Source organism: Ostrinia nubilalis, chromosome 30 (genome assembly GCF_963855985.1).
Source record: "Ostrinia nubilalis chromosome 30, ilOstNubi1.1, whole genome shotgun sequence".
Lineage (NCBI taxonomy): Eukaryota > Metazoa > Arthropoda > Insecta > Lepidoptera > Crambidae > Ostrinia > Ostrinia nubilalis.
Genome location: NC_087117.1, coordinates 869,353 through 884,861, shown reverse-complemented (window position 1 = coordinate 884,861; position 15,509 = coordinate 869,353). Strand labels below are relative to the sequence as shown.

At 37.6% G+C, this 15,509-nt stretch overlaps 1 protein-coding gene across 1 annotated transcript; it reads left to right on the top strand.

Annotated features, from left to right (window-relative positions):
• The first annotated feature begins 1,495 nt into the window (after positions 1-1,495).
• LOC135086200 (cardioactive peptide) lies at positions 1,496-15,461 on the top strand. The gene is made up of 5 exons (XM_063981000.1): positions 1,496-1,529; positions 11,034-11,147; positions 11,988-12,069; positions 12,952-13,019; positions 14,631-15,461. Exons 2-5 carry the CDS (start codon positions 11,073-11,075, stop codon positions 14,790-14,792), a joined length of 387 nt encoding a protein of 128 aa, XP_063837070.1. The 5' UTR covers positions 1,496-1,529; positions 11,034-11,072; the 3' UTR covers positions 14,793-15,461.
• Positions 15,462-15,509: the final 48 nt, after the last annotated feature.

The window sequence follows — 15,509 nt, the reverse complement described above, 5'->3', positions numbered from 1 at the left end:
GTGTAGTGGAAGTTAATTAAATGAAAGAGTGGACTGTATACAATTAATTGTCTATTCGGTATAAATTAACAATGATATTGAGACCGTTTAGTGCAAAGTCGTTGAAGAGAGTTTGATTTGATTTTTTGATTTTGATTTTGAGAGTGCGTCAGGATCGTCTTCTTCGATGTTCGCTCGCGAACCGAACATTGCTCGTTCGTTCGCCGAACGCTCGCCGCTCCCTCCGGTCACGCCGCCCGCGGGCAATGTCCGTGAGTAGACAACGTCCAATATTTATTTATTCAAATTTAAAAAAATATAATTATGACGAATGTCCAAAAGGACTTTAAAAAAGTAAGAAAGTACTGGGATTCCACGAACAAAATGAAGAATTTGTAGCAGTTATGAAACTCAGTAATTGACTAATCCCCGTTTTCACCATCAATCCCTAATTTTAGTGACCTCTATGGTTTATTTAAAACATAACAGGAATTTTATTGATGGTGAAAACGGGCATAAGTATCCCTAATTTCATTTTTCAACCATGTAAATTGAAAAATTTATTGTTGAGTTTCTCAATAAGTAAATAAATAAGATTTATGCTCAATATTTAACCCGTTGTTCTTGGCGAATGACAAACTCAGCGTCATAGTAGACTACGCGTCGTAGTTGTTTCGTAGTCGCCTACACGTTGTCGTAGTAGAAGCTACGCGTTGTAGTCGGCTACGCGCCGTAGTAGGTCGTCTACACGTCGTAGCAGCCTACGCGTCGTAGTAGACTACGCTTCATAGTCACCTTCGGGTCGTAGTTGTCTTCTCGTTGTCGTAGTAGCTACACGTCGTAGTTGGCTACGAGTCGTAGCAGACTACGCGTCGTAGTAGGCTCCTTCGCGTCGTAGTCGCCTACGCGTCGTAGCTGACTACGCGTCGTAGGCACCTTTGAGTCGTAGTAGGGTACTTGTCGTAGTCGCCTACGCATCGTAGCTGACTACGCATCGTAGCAGACTACGATTCGTAGTAGCCTAGGCGTCGTAGTGCACTAGCTTCGTAGTCGCATTACGTAAAGGCGCGCGCGCTCCGGTGACTTTTGTCACCGTGACCGATAATATGTCTCTTCATAGATAAGAATAAACTACGTTGTCTGTCTTTTTCCCTTTATAAAAGTGTAAAAAAGAAAGATTTATCTCACGGTGATAATTTGACCGAAACGACGAGGGTATTAAAATATCTCTTCACTTAGTTCCATAGATAAAAACCTACACTCAAATAAAATAAAACTTTTTCAGACAATGTGTGTCTACAAAATAAATAAAAATACATAGTTACAATAATATACAAATAAATAGTTTTACCTGGCTAACATTATTTTTTCCCTTCACGCTGCCTGCAATTGTTTTCTCAAAATATTTTTCATCCCCGCGTGGATGGTACCGACTCCATTCGTCCCCTGTCCCGTGCCCACGGTTCCCTATATAACAGGCGCGTTCCCGACGCCTGCATTCAGTCTTTGGAGTCCAGGTACAGTGTCCATTCTTCCCGGAAGAAGTCCAGGTAAGTGGATATTTGTTTCTGTGTGGAGATTAGACGTGTAAAGGCTCCATGAGAGAGAGATTTTTTTTAGTATTTGACGATTTGTAAGCAGTATTTTTAATAGTCGACGCAAATGAAGAATTATTGACATTTGACTTTGAATTTGGGGGATTTTTTTGATGTTAGGATAGTTTTTGATTTGCAGTGGACTAGTTGTGTTTGGGATGTGTAGAAGTGGGCTATGAGCCTACGTAACTTGTAAAGAATTTTAATTTGAGGATAATTGTGACGGAGAAGAAGAATATTTTTTACAAAAAAGTCCCTTAAAATAATTTAAATTAATTCTGAAAACTCCCTATAAAAGTGTAGATTTTGCAGAATTATTATTATCTTTCTTCATTAGGTACAAATAATAAAGTTTAATGCAAAACAATTATTTTTAAAACTTTCAATCGTAGGTATTTTCTACAACATTTTCTCTATCTGCACTTGCTTATCTCCAAAACGGCTGGACAGATTTTGACAATAATTTCACTGAAAAAGTGTTATATTAAAAGAGATGCTTTTTTATTACCTATAGAAAAAGAATTAAAACCAATGAAAGTGTAAGCAAAACCCATGGCATATCAAAATTAATCCGGGAAAAACCGCGATCTAAAACTAGTACTGATACTTAGTTTATTATACATGCTAATATTATATTTTTACATGCACATTTGTGTTGCATCTTGTATCGCATCACCACAACATGGGAGTTCCATTAAAACCACATAAAAATGCCCTGTCACCATACTTGTAAGTAGGGATAACATTTTATGTTAACTTAATAACGCCCGTGCCCGTATTCACAAACGATGTTTGCTTAAAGTAGCAAATCAAACGCACAGTTGAATAGAGGTCTGTGATTGGTTTGTGTGTCACCCTGTGCGTCCACGCGCACTGTGAGACCTCATAGTAATGTTTGTGAATACTAGTTATTCATACTTGTCTATTATTATAAAGCTGAAGAGTTTGTTTGTTTGAACTGCGCTTATCTCAGAAACTACTGGTCCGATTTGTAAATATATTTTTATGTTGGATAGCCCATTTATCAAGGAAGGCTTTAGGCTATATAACAACAACACACAGCTAATAGGGGCAGAGCAGTAAAGAAAAATGTTGCAAAAACGGGAAATATTATTCAAACTATTTTCACGCGTACGAAGTCGCGGGCACAGCTAGTTTCTGATATTCTGTCATGTCTAAGTTTTTTTTTTATTCAAATGAATAATAATCCCGTTAATCCCTCGTGGTAAGCTAAATACCTATGTGTTACGTGGGCTCACCACAATAGTCGAGCGGTGGCGGGGATCGAACCTGCGTTCCTCGGATCACGAGTCGGCCAGTCCGACACCTTCACCGTACTAATCGTCGCTTAGTCATCAAATTAATAATCAAATTAATTGATAAATCTAACTAATTGTTGTCACTAAGCCAGATTAAGATATCGTAAAGGTCATGTCTATTTTGAATCAGCGTCAAATAATTGTGACACCCAAAGTAGCCAAAAAGTTCGCAACAGGTCGAATCTTTGTTACAATTGAATTACGGTTGTGTTCTTTTAATATTTTTTTCCGTAGTCAACTAGTTAGGTTACAGTTTTTAAAGGGACCTATGAGCACATACGACCACCATTTCACTTTTTCTTAAAGTTTTTTCTCAAAGTGTTCACTTTCATACGGTTAGAGATGACTGAGTTTCTTCCGCCACTTCTTCTCAGCACCAGCCCATGTGTTGCCCAGAAATGGTGGCAGGGGAGGCTACATTTGGGACGTTTAGCGCCCTGGGTACTGAATAAACTATTTGAATTGATTTGAAAGGATTCTCTAGCACAGTTAAAATGGCCGAATCATGCCTGAGACCAGTATTGTAGTTTAAATCTCAGATAAGCTAATAATCGGTCGTTAATAAAACATGCGCTCCCAAGCCTTTGATAAGGCATTCTATTGTATTATAATGAAGTCCAGTGGGACGAATTTGGGGGAACATAGTACAACTAGCGCCCGCCCGCGACTTCGTACACGTGGATCCCGTTTTACCCCCTTTAGAGGTGGAGTTTCGTAAAAATCTGTTCTAAGCGGATGGTTGTTACCCTTTAAGGAACCTACCTGCCAAATTTCAAGTTGGTAGGTGCTTTAGTTTCTGAGACTTAGTGATTAATCAGAGAGTGGTATTTCACTTTTTATATCGACTAGCGGCCGCCCGCAACTTCGTACGCGTGGAATCCGTTTTACCCCCTTAGGAGTTGAATTTTGCAAAATCCCATCTTAGTGAGCACCTACGGTCTAAAAAGAACCCTCATGCAAAATTTGAGACTCCTAGAACTTGTAGTTTCTGAGATTTCGTGATGAGTGAGTGAGTCAGTCAATCAGTGACTCAATCAGTGACCTTTCGCTTTTATAGATGTGGATTACTTGAAGGGAAGTAGGAATATCTCTATATATTATTTTGTAGGTAATCAGTTTCACAATAACAGAAATATAAAAGGCTCCACAATATGAAAAATAAATAGTGTACAATGAATAATATTTTTTACTTCCAATTGCATCGCGAACCTCACGTTGCAATCAAGTTTTTAATGGAAAATATACATTGAAACACAATTATTGTTGCGTTTGTTCTCTTTCGTTTAAAATCAAACCACAATATCTTCAGGCAACTCATTTGCCATGAAATAGTTTGGTATCAGTAGGACCTCTGTAAAAAAGAAACTCATAAATTACTTCAAATCCATTACTGGAAAACCTCCCCAAGGATTTCCAGAACGGCCTGTCCCGCCCTCATCCAGGTGCTTCCCGCGACCTTCACCAGATCGTCGGTCCACCTAGTGGGAGGCCTGTCCACGCTACGTCTTGGCCAGTGGTCGCCACTCGAGAACTTTTCTGCCCCAGCGGCCATCAGCTCTGCGAGCTAAGTGCCCTGCCCGCTGCCACTTGATTTTAGCAATGCTGCGGGCTATGTCGGTTACTTTGGTTCTCCTACGAATTTAACATTATTTTATTTCTCTCTCTCTCGTTTTATAGACTTTTTAAATAAGTGTGTTAAGGGCATTTCTACGGGGACGACCGATCGACCTACTGGGGCGAAAAAAGTACCTTTAAAATTGAAGTACGGACTTGAAAAAAATCACACGTATTTATAGAACTCTTGACTTGATGGAGAGCATATTTAGAAGACCGTCAGGTTTTACATCTCGCCTTGAAAAAATCCGAAAGTTCAAAAACGGGCGAAATTTGGCCTAAAATGGAGTGTCCGGTTTCCAGAATTAACTCGTTTTTGCTTCATTACTTTTGAAATAATAACTTCCCCATTATGAAACCCACATTCACAGAACAAGGGATAGTTAATAAAGCTATATAAATGAGTTTCTTTATTGCAAGTCCTTGGGTTTTAATACAGTAACACATTTAAATTTTGTCCGACGTGTGTGCCTCAATTCCGTGATTTTTACTTTTGTGCTCCTATATCACTAACAACGAACAATACGAACACCCACGCCTGATTCCCATAAACTAGCAGTTGCACTCGAGTGGTCGAGCAGTATAAAAGAGGGATCAGTCGCTTTGAGGAGCATTTTTCAGAGGTTTGAAATCACTCAGAATTTTTGGTCACTGGTCATTTCTCAAACCGGTGTGCGATATTAATAATGTTCATGAAGTATTTAATGAGATTACTGCTGAATTAATTAAGTATTTAACTGATATCTGCCATTACGTTTGGTAGAAATCGTTGTAATTTATAATATTTTCGAGTAGGAATTTGATGAAATGTGATTTTTCCTCAATTCCGTGGATCTCAATTCCGCGGAATATGGGGCATCGAATTGAGAAAACACGTACACCGAATTGACATTAAATGAAAATAGATACTTTTATTGTGCTATAAATTGTTTGTGTAACTTAAAATAATAATGAAATCAATAGAGCATAATAATAGGGTGAACTACCAATCATTGGACCGTACCAGTAATTGGACAGAAGACAATAAAACTATTTTTTTAAGGTTTCATTAAAAAAAAAACACTGCTATTGCTATCTTATTAAAATAATTCTTCCAGGTTCTTCCCTCGACCTTCACCAGATCGTCGGTCTACCTAGTGGGGGCCTGCTCACTGGTCCGTGGTTCACTCGACAACTTTTCAGTCCCTACAGACATTATCTGTACGAGCTATGTGCCCCGCCCACTGCTACTTGATTTATGCAATTTTACGGACTATGCCGGTCACTTTAAGCGACCAAGTTTCACATCCATACATTATCACTGGCAACACACACTGGTAGAAGACTTTTGTCTTAAGACGCTGCGGTATTTCAGACGTAATAGCGAAGCTTCCCGATCGATGCTTAGCTGAGTTGAATTCAGCGATAGACCTCTTTCTCAAAGTTGGACCTAACTATCTGGACTCTTGTCCCAGGTATACACAATTGTCAACAACTTCGAGTGTAGTCTCCAACCTTCAGAGGAGTGGGTGCAACACGGACATTTGACATGATTTTTGTCTTGTCCATGTTCATTTTGAGACCCACTTGTTGAAAGGCTCTACGGAGGCCATGACTCCGATATCATCCCCGATATCGCGACTCCTTGGTCTTCTGTATAATCTGCCGTAGCGTACCTGTGTGTGTACCATAATACTAAAGCCTTTTCGGAAACAAGCTTGTTCGGAAGACTGGAAGTCGTTGAGTCTGCGAGCGAGATGATTCGTAAGGACTCTCGAAAACAGCTTGTAAACACGCCTTATAAGTGAGATGAGTCTATAATGCTATCACCACACTTCTGTGCCATGCCGGAGGCGTTTTTTCTTCGAGAATGACGGAATTGAACTGCTTCTGTAGAGCCTTTAGTACCGGCGAAGCTCAGCTATAATGCCGTAACGTAACACCTGGTGCCTTGTTGTATTTCAGCTATTTGAGTGCCATTTTAATCGTGTACAAACTGACGTCCGATATAATCTAGCTCTTGGGTTTTGCAATATTTGTTTTATGTTTAAGGTTAAGAATAAATAAACAAAGAGACCCTGTGTTATGTCTTTATTTGTTTTATTTAAATAAAATTAAAATAATATATAAAAATTAAGAATTTATTATAGTTCCTTATTAAAAAAATAAACATATTGATTAGGATTTTTGTTTTATTCCATTAGTATTTCAGACACATAAACCTAAAATGAACCATCTAAATAATAGACCAGCAATCAGATATCAAAACGTTTTAAGTATTTATTATATTAATTATTGAAATACATTAGGTATTACTTCATAATGTCATCAATTCTAAGTTTGCGGAGCGATTTTTATATTTGGAGATTCATTTCTCAATTCCGTGATTCATTTTCTCAATTCAGTGCTCTCTCAATTCGATGCTTAACATTTCTCATAAACCACTTAACAATATTTAGTGACAATGCTATTTTTACATTCAGAATGGAGTAACATTTATTTTTTTGTATTGAAACTACTTAAAAAACTAAATATAAATTTTAGCACCGAATTGAGAAAAAATACACCGTACAGTAGAAATGCCCTTAAGCGGAAAAGTGGAGCGTGTGGCAGTTTTGATTTAGTTTCTTTTAATAATGGTGGATTATTTCTTTTTCGTGCGATTCCAACACTATCAAACCCTTAATCAAACCGCACGACGCCATGTTAAAAAAATATTATACCAACCGAATTGAACCTCCTTTTGTTGAAGTCGGTTAAAAAATAAGTGTACCTTCTTCGTCTAATGTCCATTATAACACAATACGCAATGAGTATTTCACAAACATTTCTAGTTATTTTTTCTGGTTTTTCAATTAAAAATAAAGCTTATCTTCGATATTACTACAGCCTGGAAGACTTTCTTTGGCAAATAGCAATTCGCGCAGACAAACCTGCAGTCAAAACTAGATTATAAGTAGCGGCCGCCCGCGACTTCGTACGCGTGGATGCCGTTTTACCCCCTTAGAGGTGGAGTATCGTAAAATCCTTTCTTAGCGGATGCCTACGTCATAACATCTACCTGCATGCCAAATTTCAGCCCGATCCGTCCAGTGGTTTGGGCTGTGCATTGATAGATCACTATGTCAGTCAGTCAGTCAGTCAGTCACCTTTGAGTTATATTATAGTATATTTAGAAGATTTATAGGAAAAAACGGGTTTTCATTAAACTGGACCAGCAAAAACAGGATCCTGTTTAATTCCAAGTAATTTTTAGTAGACTTGTTCCCATTAGTACAACGTCCTGCATGGTACGTTTTTTGCAATACCGCAAAATCGGGATTGTCAGATATCCTGTAATGCAGGATTCCGCAAAACTGGAGTGCCATAGGAAAGGGCCCTTACGACTTGTTTACTTGTCATAATATTTAGTATTACCGTAATAAGATAGTATTGCGTGGCTCGCCTTGTCATAAATTTTATTACAGGCTGTAATAAAACAATTGCCATAATGTAGATGTCATAGCAATTTGGGTGTAATACTTGTAATAACGCGGTGTTTCCAGAAGTAGGTGTGGCACTGATATTATAATAGGCTAGAAGTCATCATTATTTTAGCCACAGGACTGACCACTGCTGAACATAGGCCTCCCCCAATGATTTTCACATCGCCTGCATCCAGCGCCTTCCTGCTACCTTTATGAGATCGTCGGTCCGCCTTGTGGGTGGACGACCACACTGCGTTTTCCGGTACGGCCTCCACTCCAGAACCTTGCTGCCAGGAAAATTGAAGCTAGTGAAAATTAATTTCACAGGCTATAAATTAGAAATTGTGTGCCAGAATTTTGTTCTACTATAATAGTTCCGGTTTTCGCAATATGAACGTAACAATTTTAGGAAGTAACCCATAGGAATACATCGTTCAACCAGTTTCCTATAGGTATTTATTTATTTAAATTACCACAGTGTTAACTATAAAACTAAGCTTTCTTTATGTTTACTTACGTAAAGTTCAATCAAGTAGGTCTGATCAAATTACCGAAAAAAAGCTCTCAAACCCATTCGTTTTTATCGGATCGATCTAAAATCACCGATTTGCATGGAAATGGAGATAATATTATTACAAATAAATGGAAAATCATTATACTTACAGAAGCGTTTGCAATTAGGGAGAAAGTCTCACAAACAGCTGTTTTCATAAAAAATACAAATTACGGGACTATTCCCACCTCTCGCTCTCACCGCTGCAACTCCTGTGTAGCCAGGATCTACAGTTTGACCGCCAATAATCCAACCAGTGAAGGTCAAGTTTGTCCCGGGGGAAAGTTAAACTGTCATTGGACCCGCAACGAAATTAATCAGAAGAACATAGGAGGAGTTTCGAAGGGTCTACTGCTTGACAGCAAGCAAGAGCAGTTTAAACTCTTTAAGTTAAGGGCATCATCATCAGGTCATTTAGTCTCCACTGCAGGATCACGACTATCTAATTTACCAGAGGCAAATTGAGGATTTGGCCTACACCGCCTCTGTGGTCTAGTGGTTAGACCACCTGCTTCAGACACAGAGATCCCGGGTTCGATTCCCAGTGGGGGCAGAATTTTCTGTTTGGTTTGGTTGGTGGTAGGGCTTGTTCCAAGTCCGCCTGGCTCGCTACCACCATCTTACCTAAGTCTGTCGCCATAACAACAATGTTAACAGCATTGTTGTGTTCCGGCAGTTAGAGGTGAGATAGCCAGTTCCTCTGTGGTTGAGGATTCCGGGTGAAGCTCGCTTCCACCTTCGGCCTGATCATCACTTACCATCCGGTGAGATACAGGCCAAGAGCTTCCTCGTTGTGGATAAATAAAAACACTCCCCACGCTGCTGGCCAGACGGGATAGGACTGACTTGGTGCAAGTTTCTTGCGCTGCTTCTTCAAGTATTGGTCCCATTATAGTCCCAAAGCAATATTATTGAAGTAATATTATGACGTTTAAAGCGCTTTACGAAACCTAAATAGCAGAAAATAAATTACTTTCACGACTTTTTTATGTCTGTGTAAAACTCTTTGTAAACTCAGTTATTTACACAATTACCCGAACTGTAGGATAGAACTCTCCTAATTGATCGAAAGGACAAACTCGTAACGCATTTAACTGGCAGTTTATTTAGCAGGTGGATAGCAATCAACGGAGTTAAGTTAGTTAACAATATTAGCAATGAGCGCTTAACTTTTGAGTTTAACTTGCCCTCTACCAATTTGGTAGCTGCTTTTTGAAGACATGTAACGTCTAGGTACTTTAGTTTCGTGATTTTTATTATTTATTTATTGGCACGACCTTACAAAATTAAAATCAAAAATATTTATTCAGTTTAGACCACAAGTGGCACTTATGAACGTCAAATATAGTAAATATAAAAAAAGAAAAGGTAGCCCTTATGGGGCACTTTACATGTCTCCTTATCTTTTGGGCCCTACCAGCGCTTCGAGACAAACATATGGCAAGTGCTGAGAAGAAACGCCGGAACAAACACAATATTACAGATGGTAAAAATAAATTAGTATCTTATTGAACACCCCTTATGAATAAAAAGTTACGCCTAGGAAGAACCCCGGATTAAACGACATTTCCATACTAAATGACAATTTAGGAGTTCAACTAGGGTGTATCACTTCTTATTAAGGGGGAAAGGTAACAAGCATTTTTTTTATTTAAATAACTTGAAAAATAAATCCTTTGTTCGATTCCCACCTGACAATTCAATTTTTTTTTTAAATTTAAAATTAATTAATTATCGCTATTTTTTTCTTAATCTATGTCTTATCTAAACTAAAGTGAATGATTATTTTAAGATTTTAAACTTTCGCGTTCCATTTCAACTAAAATAGTAAGACATTAATTAATGTAACTCATTAATAAACGTATTTTAGTTGAATGATTATTTATTGTTAAATATTGAAGTTCAATCTATAATTTAAATTGAGTTGAGATTTTAAAATATTAAATTAAATACTTCCTTTTTCGTCGGAACTTAAAATAGCGTGAAAATTAGAACCTCCTTGTTCTTTGAGAACATTTCTTGAATTTCAGAGGCTGAATAATATTTATTTTATTCTTCAGGCATATTCCCATAATAAAGCCGACCGCTGTGCTCAGCGGGGCTCCAAAATATGAGCGTCGTAATAAGAAATTAATCTTGGTATTGAGTGTTTTATTGTCGTTGGGCTTTGTGACTTGATTTAATAAATTAAATTATAGTTTAAAGGATTGAACACACTGAATGCGGTCTGCGGTCAGGTCGAAGTGAACGCAGCACGCATCATGTATGTCAATTTTGTCGGTTTCTACAAAATTTGTCATTTTAGCCGTAGAACGTCCACTGCTGAACATAGGCCTCCCTCAATGACTTTCATGTTGACCGGTTGTGGTAGCGGCCTGCATCCAGCGCTTTCCTACAACATTTAAGATGTCGTCGGTCCACCTTGTAGGTAGTCCTACGCTGCATTTTCCGGTACGCGGCCTCCACTCCAGAACCTTGCTGCCCCTTCGGCCGTCAGTTCTCATAAAATTATTTCATTTTTTTTCAGGTCGGCCATCTTTGCTCAGCAGCTGTCAGATATCCCGTCATGGCGCCCGTTTCCCGCGTTTACGTGCTGTTCGCCGTGTTCGTTATTTTGGTGGACTGCTGCTATTCGGCCACGGTATGTTTTTCATTGTATAAATTGGTAAAAAAATATTTTCAACAGGTAACTTTCTTTCAAGGATGCCATAATACCTATTATATTTTTAATTAACTAATCAATACCATCTAAAAACATAACCCTCCTTCTGACGCAGTCGGATAAAAAGATTTTAACAGGTTCCATCTAAAAAAAGTTGGTCTAGAAACCAAAATAAAACTTGGGCGCCACTTTATTATAAAAACTTTTTTTCAACATAACGAAGTTTGTAATGATTTAATTAGGGTATGTTATTTTAGCACAACATTCATTTGTGAAGAGAAATTAGCAGTCCTTTACTACGAAAAAATTAAAAATGGTCCATGCGAATAGGTTTATACCTAATTGAAACATTTTCGTTTCATATTTAAATAATTTAGTGTTAGCCTGTTCGTTTTCTGTCGTAATTTATTTAAGTATGTTTTTGGGTCAAATGTCGTTTCATTCAATCAAATGCTGTCCAATGCTGGACAAAGGCTTTCCCCAAGGATTTCCACAACGACCGATCCTGTGCAGCCCACATCCAGATGGTTCCCGGTTCCCGCGACCGTTACCAGATCGTCGGTCCACCGAGTGGGAAGCCTGAACACTCTCGCCTTGATGAGACCCAGATCTTAGTGTTCGGGAAAATTTCAGTGACTCACAAGGTATTTCCTAGACATTAATCTTTTAAACTGCGATCTACAACTCGCCTGCCATACGTGGAGATTATGGCGAAACCCTCCACTAAAGTGTAGGAGGCGCATAGTCCAGCAATGGACTACAAAGGGTTGTTGATGATGATGATGATGACGATTGATGAGGTATTTGTCTTGTCTTCAGATCCCGAGGTCCTTCGACCCTCGGCTCTCGGAGGAGATGGTGATGACGCCCAAGAAGAGACCCTTCTGCAATGCTTTCACAGGTGAGATTTGGTGTACAATTCAATTAATTAAATTCAAACGCAGATAATGGAACCTCTCGTTTCCACTGCTGCAATTCCTAAGTATGTAGCTGGGACCTACAGCTTGATCGATAACAACACCACCAAACAAATGAGAGTCAAGAATCAAAGTTTCCCAGGGGAAAGCTAGCTTGTGTTTACTATTGACCTATGATTTGAATTTGAATATTAGTACGTTTATTTAGCTAGACACCAAATAGAACTTTGCCTTTAAGTTGTTTCCTTGTTTTCCTTGCCCTGACAAGATCGGTTAATACTTAAATAAATACTAAATAATATTACTATAGTATTAAGTATTGCTATTACTAAGTACTGTATTTACAGAACTACTTTTACGGGTTACCTACGTGAGTGCGACAAACGTTACATCGAATTTTGTTTATTCGAAAACCTTTCTGCGAAGTTACTATACTGCGACACCTTGTTATATCGATGCCTTGTTACTGCGATGTTACGTTACATCGAAAAACTTTACTGCGAACGATTGTTGATGTTTCTATTCTTATGTTATTTAATCAAGGATGTAACTGTTAAATATATGTAATAAGTAAATAAAATGTAATGTATTTATAATCTTATTTCATCTATAATTTTGTACCGCCCACTTTATTCTATGTATGTATGTATGTAATTTCATTTTTTTTATCTATCTGCTAAGTCAAATAAAGAAGGTTTCGCAGTAAAATCGTTCGCAGTAAAGTTTTTCGATGTAACGTAACATCGCAGTAACAAGGCATCGATATAACAAGGCGTCGCAGTATAATAACTTCGCAGAAAGGTTTTCGAAGAAACAAAATTCGATGTAACGTTTGTCGCACTCACGTAGGTAACCCCTGGTTTCAGGATGTGGTCGCAAGCGGTCCCAGGGTGCACCAGGCATGCCGGTCCAAGAACTGATGAGGCAGCGACAGGTAGGTTTACTCTACTAGAGGTTCCGGGTTCAATTCTCTGATGTGACCACTTCTACTCAGAGGTCCAGGGTTCTATTGTCAAATGGAGCACATTGCAAAAACCCTTTACTCTCTTGCCAAAAATCGCAGTGAGATTAAATAGGTAAAGGCCTTGTCCAGCAGTTGCTTGCCTTCTGACTGTTCGTTCGTTCGTCGTTCGTACAATATACGACATAAGCAGTCCTAAATACATTAATGATCAGCCTATAAATTATTATGTTACAAAATGAACAATTACACACAAATGAACAATCCTTTATAATAAAATTGTTCGGTGCTTAAACTCTATTCAATTGATTTTTGTTTTTTCTAGTGTATTATACTATACCCTAACATTGCAAAAAGAAATGCTGTGTATACCTGTAATTAAGGTCATATACGCACATGTGTTATAAATGTATGACCTGTATGTAAGTGACTTTGTTGGTGTACCAAATAAATAAATAAATGTTCCAAAAGCCCAAGTAACCAAAATAGACCCTTCATTTGTAAAAGTGATCATAAAAATTATCTCTTAACACCTTTGCTGCGGCAGTAACTTTCTAATACTTTCCATTCCTTCGGTACAAGGTCAGTAAACCTGGTATTAAAACTTACATTGTGACGGCACAAGGCTTAAAGACCTTGTAATATTTAAGATATATTAATTTTATTTTTGGCTTCATGTTAATAGATATTGTGTTTTTTTTCTTTGCATGTTAATAATAATGCATTTATTGACATACACCTGAAGGCGTTCGTGAATAACTTGTTTAGTATAAAAATTATAGCTATATTCAAAATACAAGGCTTATGCACCCTGTGCCGCACTGAAGTAGGGAAGTCTGGTGGGTATTTTAGGGATGTGAAATACAAATATCGATAGTTTAAATTAAGTTTTAATAAAAATTTAAAAAAGTAACAAACAAAGATGTTTTAATAATTCAGTCTAAATATTTTACAAATAAGACATACGTGCATAAATACTTAAATAAGCTATATTTAAAGAAAACATATTATTTAATAACATTTAGTTACAACTTCAAATGTTTGTCACGAAAAACATTACTTAAATTAGCAATAAATCGTGTAGCAAATTAAATTATAATCAATTTGCAGTTTTGATTTTGTTTGTTTCTCTTGACGCCATGTCGACATGTGCGTTTCTTACGAATGCGAGGCAACACTGGCTGCACGAAGCTAGCGTGGGGTGCGGTACCAGGTGCGCAGGGTACAAGGTGCTTCGACCTGGTTTCGCATTGTGAAGACATTTTATTACTTCCGTGCGGTACCAGGTCTAAAAACCTGGTATTAAGGTAGGTACATCATTACATTCTATTTTAAGAATACATCATAGATATATATTCATCACTTTCCTACACCGGACCCAATTGAAGTTATGACTTTCGCACGACAAGGAAGACTATAATTTTCTTAGCCGCACGGTAAGCGAGACGTACACAAGGTCTATAGACCTGGTTTCGCACTCAACGTGTTAAATATCATAACACATCCTGAAAAACAATGTTATTATAAAATATGTTGAGGATAACAACAGATTACCTATTTAAAAGCATTATTTTATATTTCCAGTTTGTAGATGACGACGCCCTAAATTCATTCCTGGACTCTGAAAACGCCATTGAAGAACTCTCCCGCCAAATCCTGTCCGAAGCCAAACTCTGGGAAGCGATCCAGGAGGCCAGCGCCGAAATCGCTAGACGAAAGCAGAAGGAAATCAACTACAACCAATAAATACCGCTGTTTAAAAATGACACCACTGGCTAAATAACTAGATGGCCGTAGCGTTTAGCTCAAGTTTTTAAATAATCTCTAAAAGGCTGTACGGTTGTATTTCTTTGTTGTTATTTTTGTTGGACCTCAACATGTTACAGTATTCCTTCGTCGATAATATAATACCGGACCTCGAGCCGTAAAAATTAAAAAAGTTTTTAAACAACTGTCAAAAAGCGCGCCAACGTTTGACGTTTGCGTTTCTTTGTACGTAATCTTACAGAAAATTAATTTATTCCATTTTAAAACACATGTTTAATGTAAGGAAGTTGTTTTTGTTTTTTAATCTTAATTAAGTCTAGGAGGTGACATAGGTTACTTGTATAGGTAGATGATTATTTACATAGTTTTTAAGTTCCTTACTGGCTAATAAAATATTATAGCAATTTTATAAAAACTTAAACGATCTCTGTCTGTATTAGAAAACTATTTTTTTTTTCAAGTCACTCATAAGCCTCTCATATATTAGGGCGGTGAATCGAATTATTGGGATTTCTTGCATATTATTTGATAGTTCGATTTCCCGCCCAAATGTCATAATTTACTTCTTTTTTTTAACTTAAGCACACCCAAAGAGCTGTATTTGTCCTTAATTCTAGTTTTTAGTGTAAGGATATTATTATAAATGTTTCAAACGTGAAAATAAAAGAGTTTCACATGGTTACCAAAGTTTTATTT